Source organism: Falco naumanni, chromosome 8, assembly GCF_017639655.2.
Source record: "Falco naumanni isolate bFalNau1 chromosome 8, bFalNau1.pat, whole genome shotgun sequence".
NCBI lineage: Eukaryota > Metazoa > Chordata > Aves > Falconiformes > Falconidae > Falco > Falco naumanni.
Window position 1 is genome coordinate 64,960,062 of NC_054061.1, and position 21,133 is coordinate 64,981,194.

The following is a 21,133-nucleotide window of genomic DNA, read 5'->3' on the forward strand; positions in this document are numbered from 1 at the left end:
TGATACAGAAAGTATATCAATACTTCTAAACTAATAAACTAATAAGGAGTAGAATGCTCATGCATAAGTATAGAAGTCGTGACAATCACTTGTAGAATAATAGTCATTGAAATAACACAGCTGAAATGTAACAAAATTAATTTGAACAGAATAAAGCTTTGATAAGATAACCAAATAATAACTGAAGTAGTTATAGAAAAATACATTTTTTAGTTATACCCAATTTCAAAAGTCCAGCTTTGGTAAAATATGATATTAATTCTAGTTAACTACATTTTTAAGGACCAACCACAGAATGTGTATATTCACAAAAAGAAAAGCAGTTTGAAATTTTCCGTGTTTCTGGTCCAGCCTTCAGTAATGTTATTCTGATAACTGTGCTCCATTGTTTCTTTCCCTGAGCTGCTGAAATTTTTCTCTTTACAGAAAATCAATTATGCACAGAACTAACTTGCAATAATGCCTTCCTGACTCGTGTCAAAAATACACAATCTCTAAGACAGTCTGAGGAGCTTACAAAACAATGTAATAATAGTTCATTGCCATTCTGTGGAAAAGTGACTGAAAGAAAGAAACATGCAGTACTTCCTAAGTCAAAAACTCAACCTAATATAAAAGATTTTGATGAAAAATGTAGCTCAAATAATTTGCCTCATCATGGTGTCAACAGTGTCAACACCAACGACATGGTTTTGCAGAAAAGTTCAAGTGACTTCGCTCACATTATTCCTTCACCTGTTAAATTCAGCAATGAAAGTATCATAGATTTTAAGAAGCTGCTTTTTACTGACAAGATGAAGCCTGAAGAAACTGTTTATGATGCTGATATGGAGCTGACTGCCAGTGATGCAGGTGAACTACTCACAGTTACAGCAAAACACACAGGTAGATTACACCAAAATAAAAAGAGTAATGCCAATTCAGATAAAGTATTAGCAAATTTTAGAAAAGTAAAATGTTCAAAGAAGGATAAAGAGAAAACTAAAAGTAAGACTGAAGTCAGTTCAATTTTCTATGCAGAAGAAAGGCAAAGTAGGGCTGACAATAGTGAAGTTTCAAAAACTACTGACTCACAAACTGAACTTTTCCATAGTCAGACAGAACAGCTGCCTACCAGAAATTCTGTAGGGAAGCAGAGTTTGCTAAATACCAGCAAATATTATCAACCACAACACTGTCCACGTAAAGCTAAAGATACTAGGAGGACATACAAGGTTACCTTCGTAAGTACAGGAAAACAGAAGACAAATAAAGAAACCTTCTCAGAAACATTTGAAGACACGGAAAGCAAAGCACAAAAAGCAGACTCAAACTCATCTATCCACAAGATCCCACCAGAAGTTTATTATGGTGAAAATGTACCATTCCAACATAATACTCCTAATATATTGCCTTCACAGTGGGACTTTCTGCATACAAATGAGAAACATAGACGAAAAATAAACAGGAAAACCTTAAAAAACCCTTCTAAAATGAACACAGCAAAGTACTGTAGAGAGGAAAATGGGCAGTGTGGAAAATATATTTCCAAAAGGTCTCAAACAGAGATACACCGGCATAACAAGAGAAAACAAGACCAGAAGAATATCACAAAGATAAAATACAACAAAAAAGGTAGTTACAAACAAAGTGGAGAAACTGAACATGACAGCATTCGTAAAATTACTTGCAAAGCAGACAAAAAGAGTAGCCATTTTTCACCAGGCAGATTAAAACATACATTGGCAAAGGCTAGCCAGAAAACATATGTAATACCAAAAGAAAATTTTACACAGTTCTCACCTTGTAAAAGTGAAGAATTAAAAAATAAGGATACATTTCATGCAGAGACTATTCATGGAAATAAAATAACTGAAACTTGGCAAATGCAGGTAGCTTTAGTTACTCAGAATGGTATAGCTATGAATATACCACAAGCTAAAGAACAAGTCAGTGATAATGGTAGTATGTTAGAGAAAATAGATTCCTCATCAGTGGCACATAAACCCCTTAACTTTAGTAATTCTCCTGATAATCAGGTAAAGCACAAACAGAAATTTAGTTCTGATATTACTGAGACCACACCAGAAAAAAATCATTTCAGGCATATTGATCAGGGTGGGCAGACTATTTTGGATAACGAGGAAGTCCCTCATGAAACAGATTCCCTTATGAGCAAGTTAAAGTCTACAGTTCAAAAATCAGAAAATTTAAAATTCTTACCGGTCCAGTGTTCCAAGTGTATGCCACTAAATGTAGATAGCTTTTCCCAAGAAGGTCTTTCCAATGTGAAGCTCCCAGATCTTGATAACCATAATGCTTCCATGAACTTCTCTATGCTGAAAAACTCTGAAATATGTGAGGGAAATGATCATCATAAAGCACTGGATTCTGGAAAAGCAGAACAAAAGCTGGATCATATTTCTAAAGAGACTAACAAAAAGACTGTGACACCTTGTCATGGTAAGTGTACGGGTGTGCCTGAAACAGTGGTAAGGTATCTTCTCTTAATACTATCCTATTATTGCTTGCTTAGAGTGATGAAACAGGAGTGGAAAAAGGTAAGACTGAAAATGACTAAGATTATTCATATTCTATATCATGTATCAGTCACGGTATCGTTTTTAATTGTAACTAATATTGTTGTTACTTTCCAGTACATTTCAAGTTGACATTTATTTGGACAGATGTAAGTAGTCTACATTCTGAGGAGCAATTATAGTTGTAGCGTTTATTTGTTTTTCAAAGAATGTGATGGAATTCATGAAGTTGGGGATAGAAAAGATACAATAGCTTGAGCTTTTATAGCAGAAAAAAAAGAGCAAACTACACTGATCTTTCATAAATGGAGAACATAGCTGGACTTAAAGATTTCATTTGTATTTCTTTAGAAACACTGCAATTCAACAAGAATTCTGAGATCTAAAAAAAGTACTTTGAGCAGGTTTTCTCTAGAATCTATCCATGAGCAAACTTTCATGTGACAACCTCTTTTTTGGAGGAAGATACATTAAATTAAGAAAATAATCAAACTTTAGTGTAGTCTGGAAGATAAGTTTAGAGTCTTCTATCATACAATGAAATTACTGTAAAGGAGCTAAAGGAATATATGACTAACACATCTATGCAACAGTTTAAATATGCTTTAGAATGTAACTTTGAAGTTTTGTAGCATGAGAAATATATTTTGTAAACACGTTTATTCTCAGCAAGTTCCTATTTACTTCATTGTCTCTGTCCCAACACCTAGACTAGTTTTCTAGTTCAAGTTAATACTTTGAATCACAAACTATCAAGCAAATACTGCCTTGGCTTAATTTGAATCTAGGACACAATGGCCAAAAAAATCTCCTCTTTTACATGACAACGGAATAGACATTAGACCATTGTGTGAGGTATCACTCCTGGTATTTGCATTTGCATCTTTTAATTTTCAGTTTCTTCTTTGGAAGATAGTAAAAGGATCCCATATTTTTATTGGCTTTAACGATAAATCAGTAAACCCTTATGATCAGTATCGAAGATTACTGACATAAAAAGCAAGCTAATCATTTGATCTTCATCCATTTAGTTCAAAAAGCTGTTCAGTTTTGTATCCTACATCCAAATCTGTACCTTGAATTAAAAGAAAGCAAGGAAATGACATCTTTTCTGATAATACCAGCTCCTCTGATCACTACCTTGAGCTGTACTAAGAAATACACCTGAAAGTCTACTGTAATTAAAGTCTCTATATAGTTAGATCTATGTGAACATAAATATTCACACTCAAAGGCATCCAACTTTCCTAAATAATGCGGTGTCATAGATGTCTCAAAACTCTTACTGCTTAAAGGGATCTCTAACCTTAAGCTTTAGGAAAAGCTCAGAATAACAATTTACTTTCACTTTAAAATTAGTACAAATCAAGATTGATTTGTGAGGCAGCCAGACTTAGGAGTTTTTTTGTGATTGGAGAGCCCTCTCGTTTAAAGCAAATTAGGTCTTCCAAGGGACTTGTTGCAAGCAGCCCAGAATCACCTTAATATGTCTCTTGTAAGTAAAGTTAGCAGAAATCCAATGAAGAACCTCTGACTTTATGTCTCTGCCAACACATTTCAGAAGACGATGAAACTGAGTCCTACTGACTGAGACATTTCACTTGATCTCAGCACAGAATTCTACTGCAGGGCAATAGTAACTCAGCACTATCAGCTTGACTATGATTTAAGAGTGTGTATGCTAGACTGTGCAAATTGACAGGTATGTAAAGTGATATAATTTATTAGTCTCAAGACAGACACAACAAAAAATTCATCATTTATCCCATATGCCTGTGAATTTCCTTCATGAGATCAATAGCTTCCTTTTGCTGCCACAGAGGATCTAAGGTAAAGCATTCAAACTCAACAAGTAAAGGTAAGAGTTTTAAATTCAGTTCCTTTGAAAAATTACATTTTACATGTTCTCATGTTCTCATCTGGATGCAGTAGTTCTAAAACTTGACCTGTATCAGTGAGGAATGTACATTCTTGGAAGAATTTACAAGGAATACAGGTTAAGATTATGTATTTCATCTTGGATTGCTGTCTACATTAAATTATAGTGCTTTTCAGAAAGACTATGATCTATTAACGGTTTAGAACTTTTTGAAATGTGTGTTAAATAATAATTTCAGTATTTCTCCCAAGTTATCAAAATATTTGTCTACAAATTAAATATTGATTGTTTGGTCTGGCATTCAGAATTTGTTTTAAAGGATTATAGAAAGCTGACATAAACAGTACTTCTGCCAAGGCTGGTTACTTTTTTTTATGGAGTATTCTGCTTGGACACAGTCAGTGGTTCAAAACACAGGGCACTGTAAATACTTTGGTGGTATGCAGTTTTGAAGAGAGGGAAGCTCACTGAATCACCTTGCTATGCTCAGTTTATGCACATATGCCCAAAGAGGAGGCATAAAGTTGGAAAATGCAGTACTTGAGAACTGTTACACAGGTTGAATATTCAGATTATATATGTATGCCCTTCCCTGCGTCCCATTTTTTATTGAGCATCTTTAGAGTAGGAGCAGAAAGAAAGTACCTGAATAAAGAAATACTGATTATGAATTGAAAGTTCACTTAATGATTCAGAAGATATTTTAAATAAGGCATATAAACTACTGTGTTCACAGGGAGAAAGGCTTTGCAAGATCTGAGAAATACTAGTACAGGATCTCACACTTCCCTACCTAAATACCCCAAAGCTTTAGAAGAAAACTTGGCAGCACCAACTAGACGAGGAAAAGCCACTGTTTGCTACAAAGAACCCAATCTAAACCGGTAGGTATACATAAATCAGGGCTTTTGTTTGTTTGTTGGAGTACATAACTATCTATCCTCAGTAAAGATTTGCTATTAAAACGCCCACCCAAATAAACAGTTCAACTATCTCTTTTGCAAAGATACTTCAGTGTTGATATAAAACATTTCCTGTTAGCGTGGCAGGCTTTCCAAGTGCCAAAAACACAAACAGTACTCAAGTCTCAAAATTCAAATATAGCATATAATATAACATTTCATACTAGTAGTGAATAATAGTGAATTCTTAATGTTTAACGTGATATAAACCCCTTTAGAGGTGGATAATTGTACAGGTTACATTTAAATGTAAACTTCTACCACATTAATTTCCTTGTAACATTGTCGAGTGGCAAGATAATTTGTGCACTAATATTATAGAATTCAGTTGTTTTGCTTTAACTAGCTGTATCTAATAAAGGAAATAATTTCAGTTTAAGATATATTAATTTAATAATTAGTTATTTACCTCTCAGTGTTTCTTGCTAATTTAGTGGCACGGGATTTCCAAGATTGTTAAAAGACAAGACATAAATTTGTGTAATAATTATTAAAATTTAAAATACAATTTTAAAGCCAAGCTACTATTAAGAAAACTAATATATTTGCATTTAGGTGAGTAGTTCTAAATCCCAATGGACCTTTAAGTTGGTAACTTCTGAAAATATTCTGAGAGGTTTTTGCCACAAAGTTGTTTGGGTTTTTTTTGTTTGGGTGTTGGGTTTTTAAGTATAATATTAATCTAAAGAAAATTTATGCTGTGTTGTGTGTATATTAGTAGAATGCATATTAATGAGTTAAAGATGGTATAAAGATTTCCCCCTAATAGTGTTGAGAGTGAAAGGATTATAGCAACTTAATTTATGACAAAAGTGTAAAAGGAGTGTCTTCCTTTTCTGATAAAACTGTGAGAGGAAAAGAAAATAAATCCACAGACTGAAAAATTTAGCAGTGTTCTCATATACCCTCAAAACATTTTTGTGTACCTCTGTAAGTAAGCAAACAATTAATTGAAGCAATGCAACTGAAAATAAATAGGAGCTAAAAGTAATGTAGGAAGTGGATTTTCACGTTACCACTGTTTTTTCAGAACTATTTATGCTAGATAGCTTGTAAAAGAAATGCAAAGAGATCAGAATTATATTTTTCTTCTACAAATTGAATTGGATGCCAAAATGCTGTATTACTATGATATAGACACATTCTCCTCTTACCCCACAATGATAAGATTGTGCATTTCTGGAGAGAGACAGTAACTAATAACAGAAAAAAAGGTGGCTGTCACTCAAAATTTTAGATTATTGTCTCCTATTTATATTTTATTTTCAAGTATACTGTCCTAAATTAATGCTGTTAAGCTTTTGGTTTAAATAATTTTTGAGTTTTGTCTTACAGGAATCAGTTACGATTACTCAGATATTAATATGATACAGGCCACATAAAAAGACTACTTTTAACATTATTCTGGAAAATGGTAGTTATCTATGTCTTGCTATTTCAGACATTTATTTTCTGTAACTTTAATTCCTTTAGTGTATCAAACTTCCATTGAGTGTATTTACCATTTGGAATTATTATAATTACATCATTATTACAATTATAGTTACACAGGTGCTTGGTGATTTTCACACATGATGTCTTTTATTTCTTTTGTTTACAGCAAATTAAGGCGTGGGGATCCATTTACAGATACACAATTTCTGGATTCACCAGTCTATAAAGTAAAAAATAAAATAAGTTTTAAAAGTAAACAAAAATTTATTTGAAGAAGACAAGGCTATTGTCTGTACAAACAATACTTCTAAAATGGGTACAATCTTAAATATATTTATATATAGATGTGTTTAGCAGTATCGAGTAGTTACTGTTCTTTGATTAGTAAAGGCCTTCCAAAGTGGAATTTCCTGGAAAGGAGCCCCTACATAAGGGACACAGAAACCTTTACTGAGGAAGGCAGATACAGGTTAGGCTCTATTCTTGTGGTTTGCATTTCTGGTCAGTAATTTATAAATGTTCAAAGGGTTTGCAGCACTTTTTAATTTGTTAGAAAATTGTACAGTTTAATAAGAATTAAAAATAAATCACCTTTGGGAATTTTATTGTGAGTTTTTCATAATTACCATGAGTAGAACCATTTCTCTGTGCTGCTTGGAACAGACACAAGCATCCCAAATTTTGATAACTCTACTGAAATAGATACAGTCTCTTTTTCTTTTATTTTCTTTTTTTTTTTTCTTTGATAGTTGACTTTTGGATTTTACAGAATCGTACTGAAATTTGAGGAACAGTAGAGAGAAGTCTAGTGTCCAGAGCATGTGCTAGAGGCAACCAGAAAGAAAATAGCACTGATATAGAAATTCAATAGCAGATAGGATCCATACAAAGCACCACCTTGAGATTCCAGTTTAGAGAGTGCTAGTGTGGTAGCTAATACAACCACATCGTACCATTTGGCTATCAGGTTTTTGTACTGCTTCCCCTCTGGATTCACATGAATCACTTCTGCATTTCATAATGCGCTGTCAGCTGGCAGTTTTCTGGCATTTTCTGAATCATAGCTGCTGCCAGCTGCAGGCTATAGCTCACAGTCAACATAACTTTAGGTTATATTGGATAAGGTTTAGGTTCATTTTGCAACCAATATAGCCATAGCTCATTTTTAATGAGATACAAATAAGATGACTTATTTTGGTTATAGAAGGTGGTCCTCCACACAGGGTGCAGTTATGCTGAGGAATTCCTTACTACAAGAGTAGATGTTATGAGTTTGCATGGGCTTAAAAATTGGACAAATTAATGGGAAAAAAAATTATGAGGAATTACCAGAAACACCATTTCTGGCACAGGATGTCCCGAAACTGCAAATTGTTGAAGGGTGGAAGGGTGTTCTGGAGAAGCCTTACTACGCCTTTTGTTAATTTTTTTAATACATTTTCCAAGGGCATTCACTGCTGAAATGTTCTGAGACCAGTTCTTTGGTTAGCTAGACCTTTGGTCTGATATCTTACATGTTTTTTAACAAGTGTAACTGATACTTTTTCAATTTATAATGTACTCTAAAAAATACAAAGCTGTACTCTTTGTACTTCATTGTAGTTTCCATTGTAACTTGGGAAGTTGATGGAGAAAATAGTCCTGGAAACTGTTTCCACACATGTTGAAGTCAAAAAAGCGATTGGAAGTAGTTAGCATTGATTGAGAAAGGGGAAATCATGCTTTACTAACTGATAGCCATCTACAATGAGACGTATAGCTTGGTGGGTGAGGGGAGAGCAGTGGATGTTGTTTATCTCAACTTTGGTGAGGCTTTTTGCATTATCTTTGATAACATCCCACGGGGAAGCTGGCCAAGTATGTGTTAGTTAAGTGCATGGTGAGGTGGGTTGAAAACTGGCTGAATGGCCAGTCCCAGAGGGTTGTGATCAGCGGCATACAGCTCAGTTGAAGGCAAAACACTAGAGCTCCATAGGGTTTCCTGCTGGGGCCAGTACTGTTTAACATCTTCATTAACAACCTGTATGATGAGACAGAGTGCAGTCTACAGAAATCTGCAGTCATTACAAAACTGGGAGGAGTGGCTAAAACACTGGATGGTTGTGCTGCTGTTCAGAGGGACCTAGACAGACCAGAGAAGGGCCAAGAGGAATCTCATGGAGTTCAACTAGGGGAACCTATGTCCTTCTGTGAGTTGCCAGAATTTCGGCTGCGTGTTTTGACAGAAAAATGAGTTACAAATATCACAGTGTATTCCTGGATATAGCTTTCAGGTGTGTCCATTCTACATGTAAGTCTTGAACTATAACCATAAACAGTAAAGAGGCTCAAAAGCTTTATTTACGAATATTTAAGTAATACCACAACTATTTTCTGTTGGTTTTTTGACAGTCTGTAGCTCCAAGGAAGCTTCCTCAAGATCCTGTATGACAGTCTATGGAGTTAAATACGCCACAAGCAAGGTAGTTTACATAGGGGACCTTTATCCCCTAAACAGAGAGCTTCTCTAGCTGTGGTCACCAGTTCCAGAGACCATGCAAAGACTGTAGAAGTACAGCAATAAGGAGAGCAAGATGTTTTCATATAAAACCTCACAGGAAAAACAAATATTCCATCAGCATGAAAATTCATCCAATACGAAACTTAGGTTATCACCCAGGTAATGTCATCTGTATTGCAAAACAAAGCTGTTAAAATTATTATCTGAGACATTTTGGCAAACAGATTTTTTTCTTTCTGAAACATGCTGTTTATGTCACTACATTAGCAAGACCATTATGAAGAGGTGCAGAAACGGTTGGGAAGATAGATTCTATCCTGATTCAATATTATTTAAAAAATAATTACACATAGAATATTTTTATAGTTTTTTCTTGTATTTTTTTACCAAGTGTAATTAATTGTTTGGGGTTTTTTTAATTTAAATGTTCTTGCTAGCTTTTACTGTTTGTCAACATCACCAGCTGTGTCATTAGAAATCCAAAAGAAGTATCTGTTACAACTTGTATTCCCCGTGTTGGCACTGCAGCAGCAAAACACAGTGTTTTTTTTAAATGGTTGTTTCTCTCTGTTGTCTGAGGTTTGAAAGCAAGAAACAGAAGCAAGAAACATGCTTCATTTTCTCAGAAAAAAATAATTTCTTTGGAGGTGGTCTTCATTGTTTTTTAGTGTTGTTCCACACAGCCTCAGGTGTTACCAGCTTGACTGCTAGGGTGTTCAAAAAAAAAAGCATGTAATTTTCAATAAAAGTATAAGGCCTCTGGCTTTATGCCTGAGTTCCTTCCAAGCCTTTTAGTGTATGTATTTTTCAAAGTAACAGAGGATAAAGAAAATGACCTGAAGATGTGCAGAAGTCACTTTAAGTAACTCTGAAATCATGTTATTGTTGCTACTGCCCTTATTTCCTTGTTTTCTCCATCCTTAACTGTTTTTGTTGCTCAAATTGGTGTTCTGTACAGAGAAGAAATATACTTTGTTATTTTCTAGGATGCACTTCTTTTAACTGTTCTGCAGAATGATCAACTGCTTTAGGTACTGCATAAATAATGTTACATTGCCTGTTGAATCTTCACTAACTATGCCTGTTTTACCAGGTCAGTTGGTATATTTTAAGTTCTTGCCAGAAAAAAGCTCATGATATTTGAGATAAAAATTAATCTGTGGCTGTCACAGGGATCGAGGTTATTTTGCTGAGCATCAGGTAATTTGAACTTATTTTTATAGCTTCAAAGCTGCTTTTCTCATGTTTATTCAATCTAATTATTTTTACATTTTAATATTTTAGTATTTTAGTTTACCTCTAATAACGATTTTGATTGTTTTGACATTGTAGGAAAACTACTTCTGCATATTTAGGTAAACCAGGAAGAGGAAAATATTTATTAGTCTATAAACCCTCACTTGCACAAGTAGCCCTTACAAATGCTTCTAACACCTGAAAGTTACAGCCGGTTATTTTGCGAGTGCAAATTTATGCACAGTTCCCATTTGGCTCACGATCACTACATTGCTGATTTGATCACAGTTCAAAACTGCCTTTGGAGATTTTATTGCTAGTAGCAACAGTGCTCATTGCTAATGTGGCCGTTTTGCTCTGGAGGAACGTGCATGTCCTTTGAGAAGGCGTGAGGTCTGAATATACCTTACAGGGATCCAGTAACTAAATGGTGCGGTTAGCTCTAAACGTGAAGAACTAACGGCGTGTAACTCTCCGGGGCACCGCAGCTGCGATACTCCTCCGCTCCGTCGGCGGCTGCCCGGACCCCCCCAGCCCCGCCCGCGGCCGCCGTGCCCGCCCCGCTGCGGCGCGGCCCCGCCCTGCCTGCCGAGGGGTCACCAGCGGCAGCTGCTGCAGCTGCTCGGGAGCTCCTGCTGGTTCCGGGGTAGGGGTGCAATGTCTCTGCAAGGGGCGGCTGGGGCTGACGACCTGATTTTCTATGTAAATGGGAGGAAGGTAAGTGCTCCCCGAAAGGAGCGTGAAGAAAGGGGGGCTGCAGCTCCAGAAGTAGCCCCAAAGGGTGTAGGCATAGATTTGGTTTCCTCGGACTTCCTCATGGGACTAGAACCAAATCCTCACACAGGCCTCCAGAAGCATTTCTTCCCATCTCCTCCTTGCTGAGTAAGAAGCGAGACAGCGTCCGAGTATTGCGTTACTTAGCTAATGATCTTCTGCATACAGCAAATGCTGTTAGAAGGCGAGAAGAAGCAGAGGACAGGTGTGATTACAACATTCCGTTTTAGCCAGCTCTGTTGCATTTGGGGGGAAAAAATACATAAAAGGGAAATGAACTTCCAACTGGTATCAAATCTGGTAGGTAAGCAAACTAGTTTTTCATTTGTATGTGCCTGGCTTCTCATCTTTGATGGTATCAGAGAAGAAGTACCAGGTTTTCAGAGGCACAACAGAGAGACTGCAAGACTTGGGTGCCAAAATATGGACTATTGGCCAGTGTAAAGATAATACTGAAAGATCAAAATTAAACTGGTTGTTGATTCAGTGAACTGGAAGGAACCAGCTGATTCTAAGCAATGGAATAAGAAATACTGTAATCAATCAAGAATTTAGGCATTTCTGTTGCACTCTGTTGTTGGTAAAAGTTTATATAAATAAGGCTGGAAGAAAACTGGTTCCTGCTGACAGCCTTACAGGCTTCCTGTAGTGTTCATCCCAGTGTGTTAAAGTGCCAGGGAGACTCTGAAAGCTGCAATTAATTAATTCTTTGTGCTATGCTGCCTCTATTTTAGCAAAGGTCTTCATTTTTATTTCTAGTGTGGCTGAAGGTAACTTCCCTCAGTATGACCTTCCACTGAGCAGCAGTTATTTTTAGTGGTTGCGAGGTGCCCTGGCACTTCTTTCCTGGAAGTGTTTGGCTGAGACAGAATTTCCAGAACAGCCCAAACTCTCCCGTGGTCTTTGGCAATTAGTCTAGTTCTATGAGAGGGAGCCAGAGAAGGATTTTCTTCTGGCTTTGTGGGAATGTAGTATGAGCCCTGTCTTTTGAAAAGCCTTGATTCCATGGTTAAACCTTGGTTTTAATTTCTTCCTGCAGATAATAGAGAAAAATGCTGATCCTGAACAAATGCTGTTGTCTTACCTGAGAAAGAGACGTATCCTTTTCTTGTCTGTTCCCTTAAATCACTCATTTGAAAGTCTTATTTGAGCAGAATTCTCATAAATGCTAATTAAAATGTGATTTACCAGGTTAGGGAAGTTGTGACTCCCTTAAGATAAAGCAATCGTATTAAACTATGTGTATTTCTTAAGTCAAATACTCCTCAGTGAGCTGCTGTATTTTTAGTGTAGTTCCCTAAACAAAGTTATGTCATCAGCCTCTCCGCCCATAAAGAAACCTAAGAACTTTTTGGCCAGTATACATAAAGCTTGACAGAATAGTAGTCTCCAAGTTTTGTAAAAGTCTCTCTCCCAGGAAAGGGGAGATCTTGTCATGAGATGCTGAGTCTGCTGGAATTTTGAGGTAATCTCTCTTTTCTCATGATAAGAACTCCAGACAGATTTCTAAAATCAAAACCCAGGTTTAATACTAAGTAAATATGAACAAGTGTGTTTTTTAAAGAGAAAAAAAATAAATTAAGTAGACAGAACAGAAGTAGGGAGAGCTAGAGCTCTCACCCTGCCAGTTTTGTCTTTGCAAACAAGGTTCTTTCCTCCTGTTTTGTTTTCAGTCCACAGCTCAGTGCCTTTTGGTTTACTACAAATTGTGCAGCACTTCCTCTGATCTTTTCTCTCCTTCACTTCACCATTTCAGAGGCCTGACCGTGTGTCTGCTCTCAGCTGTTCTTAGGCTACCAAAATCTGCTGTGCCACAAGTTTATTCCCAGTGCTCATGAGGCTATTCTGTAATGTTCTGGATACTTGTAGGGACTGAGCCAGGAGCAGGGCCCAACTGTGTGGAAGGGCAGAATCTCTCCTTTTTGCAGCTTCCCATACTGTCTTGTGAAATGTACCCTCACAGGACAAGTGATGTACTGTATACTATAGAATTCACACCAGAGACAGTTTTTAGACTTGTCTCAGAAGAAAAAGTTAAGTCAAAACATGTTTGTTACTGGTCAGTCATAAGGAGTCTGTAGCAGAATAGCTTGCTTGCTGTAGTTCTGGTGCTGATGAAATTATTCTTCGGTAATTTGAACAACTTCAGACTCCATTGGACTATAAAAAGTGGAATTGTAGAGTCATGGAGTCATTTATGATGGAAAAGACCCTTAAGATTGAGTCCAACCATTACCCTAGCACTGCCAAGTCCACCACTAAACCATGTGCATAAGTGCCACATCTACATGTCTTTTAAATACCTCCAGGGATGGTGATTGCACCACTTCCCTGGGCAGGCTCTTCCAATGATTGATAGCCCTGTTGGTGAAGAAATTTTTTGTAATATCCAATCTAAACCTCCCCTGTCATCTTTTTTGAGGCTAAATGTCATAGGAATTGGCACATTAGACCACTGTTAATAACTGAAAGGCCTGTTGTAAATTAACAAGTAAACAGGAGTGCAAAAAGGAAAGAAACTATCTTAAAATGTATTTGGTTTATCTGACAGCTTAGGATGTCTGCGAAAGGGCTCAGTAAAGCACTTTACAGTGGAGAAAGTGGTAGAGCTTAGATAAGGCTTTAAAGCCATACGTGCATCTCTAAGCTTTATTGCAAGTGAAGAATGCTAACTCTCACATTGACAAAATTTTTTTTTCTTTTGACAATGTGGGGTGAAAAGAAGGTGGCCTGTTTCTCTTCCCCTATTCCCAGCTCCTGGTAGACAATTCTCTTCCTGCACCTTGTGCCAGCTGTGTTGTTCCTCAGACCTCTCTGTGTACTAATTACATTCCTTAGGCCATCAGGAAACTAACCCAGGAAAAAGGCTTTCAGCTGGGTTAGGGACTAGGTCACTAATTGGTCAGCTTGTCTTTAGTCCAGGGGTCTTCAAACTATGGCCCACAGGCTGGATACGGCCCCCCAGGGTCCTCAATCTGGCCCCTGGTATTTACGGACACCCCCCTGCTCCCCCCGCCGGGGCTTGAGGGGGAAACCAAGCAGCCACAGATGACTGCCTGCCACTTCATCCGCGCGCTGGTCTCCTAGTTAAAAAGTTTGAGGACCCCTGCTTTAGTCTGTTCATGGAAGGGACTGGTGAGAAAACCACTTGATGCACAAGGTCTTGGGTTTTGAAGCAGATAACGTCAGGAAGAAGAAGGACAGCAGAGGAGGAAGAAATGAGGAGTGAGGCATCTTCCCTTTGGTGGCTCTATAACATTAAATCAGCTTTGTCAATTCACAGCTTCAGGTTGGCCACTGTTCCAGATTCATAGAAGTGAGCACTTCTCTCAGAAGTATGATCTTTCAGATGAGATGCAAGGTTAATATAAATGGGCCTTCTGAGAAAAACTGGGATATTGGTTTTAGTGTTCCACTGGAACTTCATATATATAGCTATTTACATGTCTTAGCTATTAAAACATAGCTATTTATATATAGCCCATTATACATCTTCCTTGCATATTTTCACTTGGAAGACTGTTTTTCATTTCCTCTCTCTGTCCTAACTTGCTCCTCTTCCAAAAGAAGTCAGGATCAAGTTTTCTGTTTTCTTGAGAACGAAATTTTGGTCATATCATTCCTTAGCTTCAGTCTTAATTTTCACTGAAAATTTTAATCCAGCATAGAAAGGACTGTGATATGTATGCTATCATACCAAAACAATTCTATGTTCCTTAGCAGTTCAGGAAAAAAAGATGGCCTCGAGCTTTTGAGCAGAATAAAGACCAAAATGAAACTTGATACTTTTTTTTTCCCTAACGGCAGCATTTTCAGTCCGTCTTACAGGAACTAAGTATGGCTGTGGAGGAGGTGGCTGTGGTGCCTGCACGGTGATGATCTCAACTTATGAGCCAGCTTCAAAGAAGATACGGTATCCTTAACAGAAAATTTTGGAAACTACACAGAATTTTATGACTGTAGATACCATTTCCAGATATGAAACTGTAAAAACAAAGTTGCAGAATCTGTACGTAGTTATAAAATAATCCAAAGGAAGTGTGACTTTATCCAAAAGAGAACACTGTAAAATACTGTGATTCAACTATGTTGTAAATTTGCTGAAATTTCATGCTTAAATGCCTAATTTGCTCATATATGCTGGCAGCTCCAAGAATTTCAGAGACCTACATTTAACACCCTTTGTATTGACCACTGGAATGTGTCTCCTACCTGCAGCTTTGTCATATGACTGGTGGGAAGACAGGGCAGGCATAAGTTTGGGTCTTACCAGCCCTTTAATACTGAACTCCCTCTGTACACCCCACCCACAAAAGGAAAGACTTTGAAGCTCAAAACCAGAGTTCCATTAAGCTAAAACCTGGAATAAATTACTTCTAAATTCATAAAACTCCAGTCAAATTGTTAAACAGTAACATGTCATTGTCATCTGAGTATTTTTTTAGAGGGGGGGGGTGTGAAGTCAAAACATTCCAGGTGTTCCTTTTGACAATTGCGTTACATTGGAATGCAAGGGAAATGAAAATGTTTAAAGTTACGAGAGTCAAAATTAAAACAGTCAGAATGACACTTGAGATGAAACATTTCAGCAATTGTAAAGCAAACAGTTTTATTATTAATGATTAAAAGTATTGAAGAAGTTTTATTTTGGTATGTCATTCCTATTTAGAGTGGTATTTATTTTACGTTAGAATTTCCTGAGAAATTTGATTATAAATTTGCAGCCATAATTCTTTACTTCTTTCAAGTGACCACACCAACCCTCCCTTCCCCATTTTCCTCTTCCAAAGCACACTTGACAGATTGCTTGTGGGTGGGAGGGACAAGAGGGCAATTAGAAAAGACTGAAGTATTACGGAAGATATAAATTCTACAGAACTGTCCTCATAGGTATGGTTTTTATACTAGGGGACAAGAGACACAGCTAGTAAGTGATCCCTTCTATAAAGCTTATTCTCTCGTAATTCCAAATTATATAATAATGACTGCTTTGTAAGTACAAACTATGTCTTGATTGACCACAAAATTCTATTAATGCATCTTTGTTATAATACAATAATATTCATGTTCTTTATTCTCCTTTATGTCTCCAAAGACATTTTTCAGCAAATGCATGTTTGCTTCCCATTTGCTCCTTGTATGGTGCAGCAGTGACCACAGTGGAAGGTGTTGGAAGTACGAAAACCAGGATTCATCCCGTTCAGGTGAGAGTACAGTGTAACTGTGTAAGAGAATTACTGATTTCTTCTTTTTTATGGGGTGGCTTGAGTGGCAGTGCTTCTAGGGCACAGGAATTTCATATGATGATTATTCTCCCTGCTAAATCATAACAGAAGACAACACAAGTTTCTGATGGTTGGTTGATCAAGGCTGATGAGATATGGGTCATGGTAGATGCTTTGATACTGACAGCCTGATTAGATGTACAAATTATTGGAATGGATCAGGTTTGTGCTCTGTTTTAGCCAATGTTGCATTTTGGACAGTGCCTCTTTAGCTGATGTTTTAGTATGAATGCGGAAAAGTCAGAAGTCCACTAAAGGTTAATAAGCTACCTTAGTAAGATGTGCCTGGGCATCACACCCAAAATAATTATTCTTATTTGAGATTGCATAAATAGTTTTACTCTAAAAGTCTGATTTACTATGAAGACAGTGTTTGGCATGGCGTCTCCTGTTTAAGACAGTGTTCATTAGAATGGTGATGTACACTGGAAGGAGTGCTATTTGTGGTGTTTCATTTCAGGAAAGGCTGGCCAAGTGCCATGGCTCCCAGTGTGGTTTCTGTACCCCTGGAATGGTGATGTCCATATACACTTTGCTAAGAAACCACCCAGAACCAACTGCAGAGCAGATGATTGCAGCTCTGGCTGGTAAATATTGCCACTTTTTACTTTGTAGGTATGTCCTTTAATAATTTTCTTCAAATACTTTGTGAGTGCATGTCTGTGTGAGAACACACGCATGCATGTGTGTATGCACTTTTGCTACTGAATACAGAACTTGTATTCTCTGTCATTCTTTTCTCCTGGAAAATGAAGCATGGAACTGTGGATTGTTTCAGGGACAGGGTTCAAAACATCCCCGTATATGTCTTTTGAAGTGCTTTAAATTAGACATGAAAAAATGTTGTCATATTGGAGAAGTAGCTGTGTCTGAACATCTCAGAGATCCTTGCATTTGGAGTTGAGAATGTCCTAAGACTCACAGGAGAGCCCATTTGTGGTAGGAATAAAACAGTCAAATAAAGTGGAGAGATACAGACCATCTTCACTAAGGGGAAGTGTGAGCATTTATTGCAGGTAAAATAGCATTCTGTCATCTGTTGTGCTCCAGAGTCACAGTGGAGCCAAAGACATTCCCAGTTACTATGAGGTGGACTTAGACAGAAGTGTAGTGATAACTGTCTTCACTATTAGAAATAAGTCAGGGGGAAGGAGAAAAACATTTTGAGGGGGTTAAAGAATATTGTACCATCTCCTGCATACTAAGCCATAGCCAGCATTCCCTCTAGTGCAGCTCTCAAGTAATTTGTACTGTCCTTGAAACAAGAGCCTTTTTCCTCAGAAGCTGGCTGGTTCCTAAGTCTTGTGATGCTGATCTTTTTTGTCTTTCAGAGAGCTAACACTTCTCTTTAAGCTTCAAAAATACAAACCTCATATAAAGACATGATATTTTAAAGCCACATGCTTTTTTTTACCCATTTCCTTTTTCAGGGAACTTGTGCCGCTGTACCGGATATAGGCCAATCCTAGATGCCTGTAAAACCTTCTGTAAGGTAAGTAGTGATGACAGGAATGCTGGATTGTGCCCATTAGTGTATATATGTGCACAAACCGTCAAGATTTTCATTGAGATCATCTCTTTCCTCTGTTAAGAGATGTAGGTCTGACTAAGGTGTATAGTGGCCTAACCCATCAGGAAAATTTATTAACAGAAATTAACTTGGAGTCTAGCCTGTATTATGAAGAGTAATCTGAAGTAACTCCATGTGTTTTACTGTGGGTCAGTACTGGCATAAATAAAAGCAAAACTTGGATTGATGTTTTTAGTAATTTATCATGTAATGCAACATGTCAGAAACCTACAGTGAAAGAACTGAGAGTGAACAGTGGGTAAAAGAAATGATAGAGACCATCTATGTGTGTTCTCACAAGGTCAACTGAATTTCACATAGTATGAATTATTTTGTATTAAGGGCTTCAACATCTAATTATTTTGTTGTTTTTTAATACCACTTCTTTAAGAGACAATCCTTCCAATTTAGCTTATTATTAAACTTCCATCTAGAACCTTATTAAAATATAAAGAGACACTCTTACCAGCTTCAGCAGTGTTTAACTCATTGCCATACTGGGCAGTATTTCACTAATGGAATATTCCTCTTTAGGACTCTGTTTGTTGTCAAAGGAAAGTAAATGGAAAGTGTTGCTTGGATCAGGAAGATGACTTGTTTGACAAGGAAGAGAAGGTGAGGGTTTAAGTATTTTACCTGTGATATTTAGGTGTAAGATTTACAGAAATAATATTGTATGGCTTTTTTCTTGTGATTAAAGTAAATGCAGTCTACTGTCGTTTTTATGCTCCACCTTATTCACCTTACATATTAATTACTGAATAAGGTATTTTATTATTACTCTCAAGAAATTTGGAAACATTCCTAAAAATTAAAGATTCTTTGTGTAGATTTGTATGATGAGGTGGTGATGTGGTGGCAGATAGTTGGTATAAGGTAGTTTGGAGCTCCAGAGCTGAGATTTGAGCAGTTCTTCAAGTTCAGGAATATTAATACTCTCAGCTCTACTCACACAGTGATCATCATATTGTGCAAGGAATCAGGGCATATGTGAAACTGTCTTAAATCAGTGATCAGTGATGATCTGAATGTAACGACTGATCTCTTCAGAATCTGTCTTGAGTCTGTAGAACTGATACGCTCTTCAAAAATCAGTCATGATTGTAATTTTATATGAAACCTCTTATCCATACGAATATTTGACTTTGTTTTCAATTTTCTTTCAGTAATGTCTGATCTACTTCTCCATTTTTTGAGTACTGCAGGTTGGCATGAAACCAGCTACTTTCTTACAGTAGAACTACAGGAAGCCTGTACTTAGTCTTTTAGTTGCTTACCTCCACATTGTCACTTCTGTTAGCAGTGAACTTTGGGAAACTGTTATGCACACTTCCTTAGGTGAAATGCAGCAGCTCCAAATGATGCATGGTAGTTTAGCACCAAATCCAAATGATAATGGAATTACTAATTTTCTGCTGACTTCAGTGGGGACCCTCATGGTTTGGTTTTGGGTTTGCCTTTTTTTTTTTTTTTTAATGGAATTAATGATGAGAGAAAATTCTTGGCCTTTGCTTGTTTTCTTTCCTCTTAAGGTTTCCACCAGACTATTTTCAACAGATGAATTCCAGCCCTTAGATCCCACACAAGAGCTTATATTTCCTCCAGAACTAATGGTAATTTTTGCTGCTTATAGACTGTTCTTTAGCTCTGTCTTTTCCTTGGTAGTCTATAGTTCAGAACTCATTCTGAAGTCCTGATTAGCAGTAATTCATCAGAAGAAATGTCATAATACTTCAATATAAATCCAAAATTATATTCCTTTTTTTCCCAGTGATCTTATTGAATTTTCACATACAAAAATAATTATATTGGGAAAATGAAGTTGCAGAGTTTGGTATTAGGTGAGAGGGGAAAGTACTAACCCAAACTGAGTTTTCAGTGCAGCATCCAAAAATAAAAATGCTTCTCTGCAAACTGAATGGCAAACACTTTCTAACATTGGCAAAACAATGCATTTTCCCCATTTTGGCTCTTAATAGTTTGGTCTTCTCTGTCAAAACATCAGCCTCAGAGAGCCACCCAAACCAAGGAGTGCTTAGCTGCAGTGATTAAAATATGACAAAGATATAAGCAGCTGAAATAAGAGCACTGGAATGGAAACTGTCAGGCATCCTTACTTACTGACAGCAGTATCTGCCCCAGAAAAACTGAAAGCTGTTTGCTTTATGTTATTATCAATCTACAGATTCAAAGCCAAAATCTCTGTCACTAGTTGGCTAATTACAGAGAAAGATTGATAACTGTGGTACAGGAGTTCTTGGCTGTGGATTTGTACCACCACTAGTTCTCAAGCTGTTTCCAAGTGAGCAGTGTTAGAACAGCCAGAGACATCCACATGCATGCTTAATCTAGAGAGGGATGCTGCTGCCAGTGTCACTGGTGACCTCCAAGCAAGCTAAGTGTGCAGACACCTCCCTAAGTAATTTTTATCACTTTTCTAATAATTTCAGCAATTTCGGGATCTATTCTTACCTTTTTTTGCTTGGGGGCTATTTATTATCAATCTTATTAGCCCATTGGAATTAATTGCAGATGTTTCACCCACGCAGTCTAGAAGTTCACCACTGTGCAAAAAGCCAACATAACAGTCCCATTTCTGCCCAATTTTGAGGGATTAAGTAGAACTGCCATTAAGAACTTCTTTTGACTTTGTCTAGTGTCTCTTAGACCTGGCACTTGTCTGTATGTCCAGATATTTAAATCTGCCATATTTGCCCATCAGAGAATGGCTGAAAGTCAACAGAAGAGAGCTCTGTTTTTTCATGGGGAGCAGATGACATGGATTTCTCCTGTAAACTTAGATGAATTACTGGATCTGAAAGCTGCCTACCCCAAAGCACCCCTTGTGGTTGGGAACACCGGTGTGGGTATGTATACAATCAGAATGGCTCCTGTTGCCATCGTTCCAGTGTGCATGGGAGGAGTGGGGCTACATTTATCATTCCTTTTGCATTTTCGTCCTTAAGGTTACTCT

General features: G+C 37.2%; 2 protein-coding genes across 5 annotated transcripts in view; both read left to right on the forward strand.

The window, feature by feature from the left end:
• The first annotated feature begins 62 nt into the window (after window positions 1–62).
• SGO2 (shugoshin 2) lies at window positions 63–7,405 on the forward strand. Its single transcript, XM_040605011.1, has 2 exons — window positions 63–5,282; window positions 6,961–7,405. Exon 1 carries the CDS (start codon window positions 687–689, stop codon window positions 2,649–2,651), a length of 1,965 nt encoding a protein of 654 aa, XP_040460945.1. The 5' UTR covers window positions 63–686; the 3' UTR covers window positions 2,652–5,282; window positions 6,961–7,405.
• A 2,473-nt stretch (window positions 7,406–9,878) lies between these two features.
• AOX1 (aldehyde oxidase 1) overlaps window positions 9,879–21,133 on the forward strand; it is a 45,091-nt gene continuing 33,836 nt past the window's right edge. For 3 of the 4 annotated variants that reach the window (XM_040604754.1, XM_040604755.1, XM_040604756.1), the window contains exons 1-9: window positions 11,090–11,247; window positions 12,344–12,401; window positions 15,121–15,217; window positions 16,400–16,508; window positions 17,050–17,176; window positions 18,020–18,081; window positions 18,694–18,774; window positions 19,692–19,772; window positions 20,882–21,026. In XM_040604754.1, coding sequence (XP_040460688.1) covers window positions 11,188–11,247; window positions 12,344–12,401; window positions 15,121–15,217; window positions 16,400–16,508; window positions 17,050–17,176; window positions 18,020–18,081; window positions 18,694–18,774; window positions 19,692–19,772; window positions 20,882–21,026 — 820 coding nt within the window. In that variant the 5' untranslated portion in view covers window positions 11,090–11,187. Of the gene's footprint in view, window positions 10,495–11,089; window positions 11,248–12,343; window positions 12,402–15,120; window positions 15,218–16,399; window positions 16,509–17,049; window positions 17,177–18,019; window positions 18,082–18,693; window positions 18,775–19,691; window positions 19,773–20,881; window positions 21,027–21,133 lie in introns of those variants that run through there. The other variant, XM_040604757.1, reaches the window with a different exon arrangement.

What these genes read in the sequence shown, in the direction of transcription:
- SGO2 (XM_040605011.1), top strand. Translation starts at nt 687, where the DNA reads ATGGTTTTGCAGAAAAGTTCAAGTGACTTCGCTCACATTATTCCTTCA.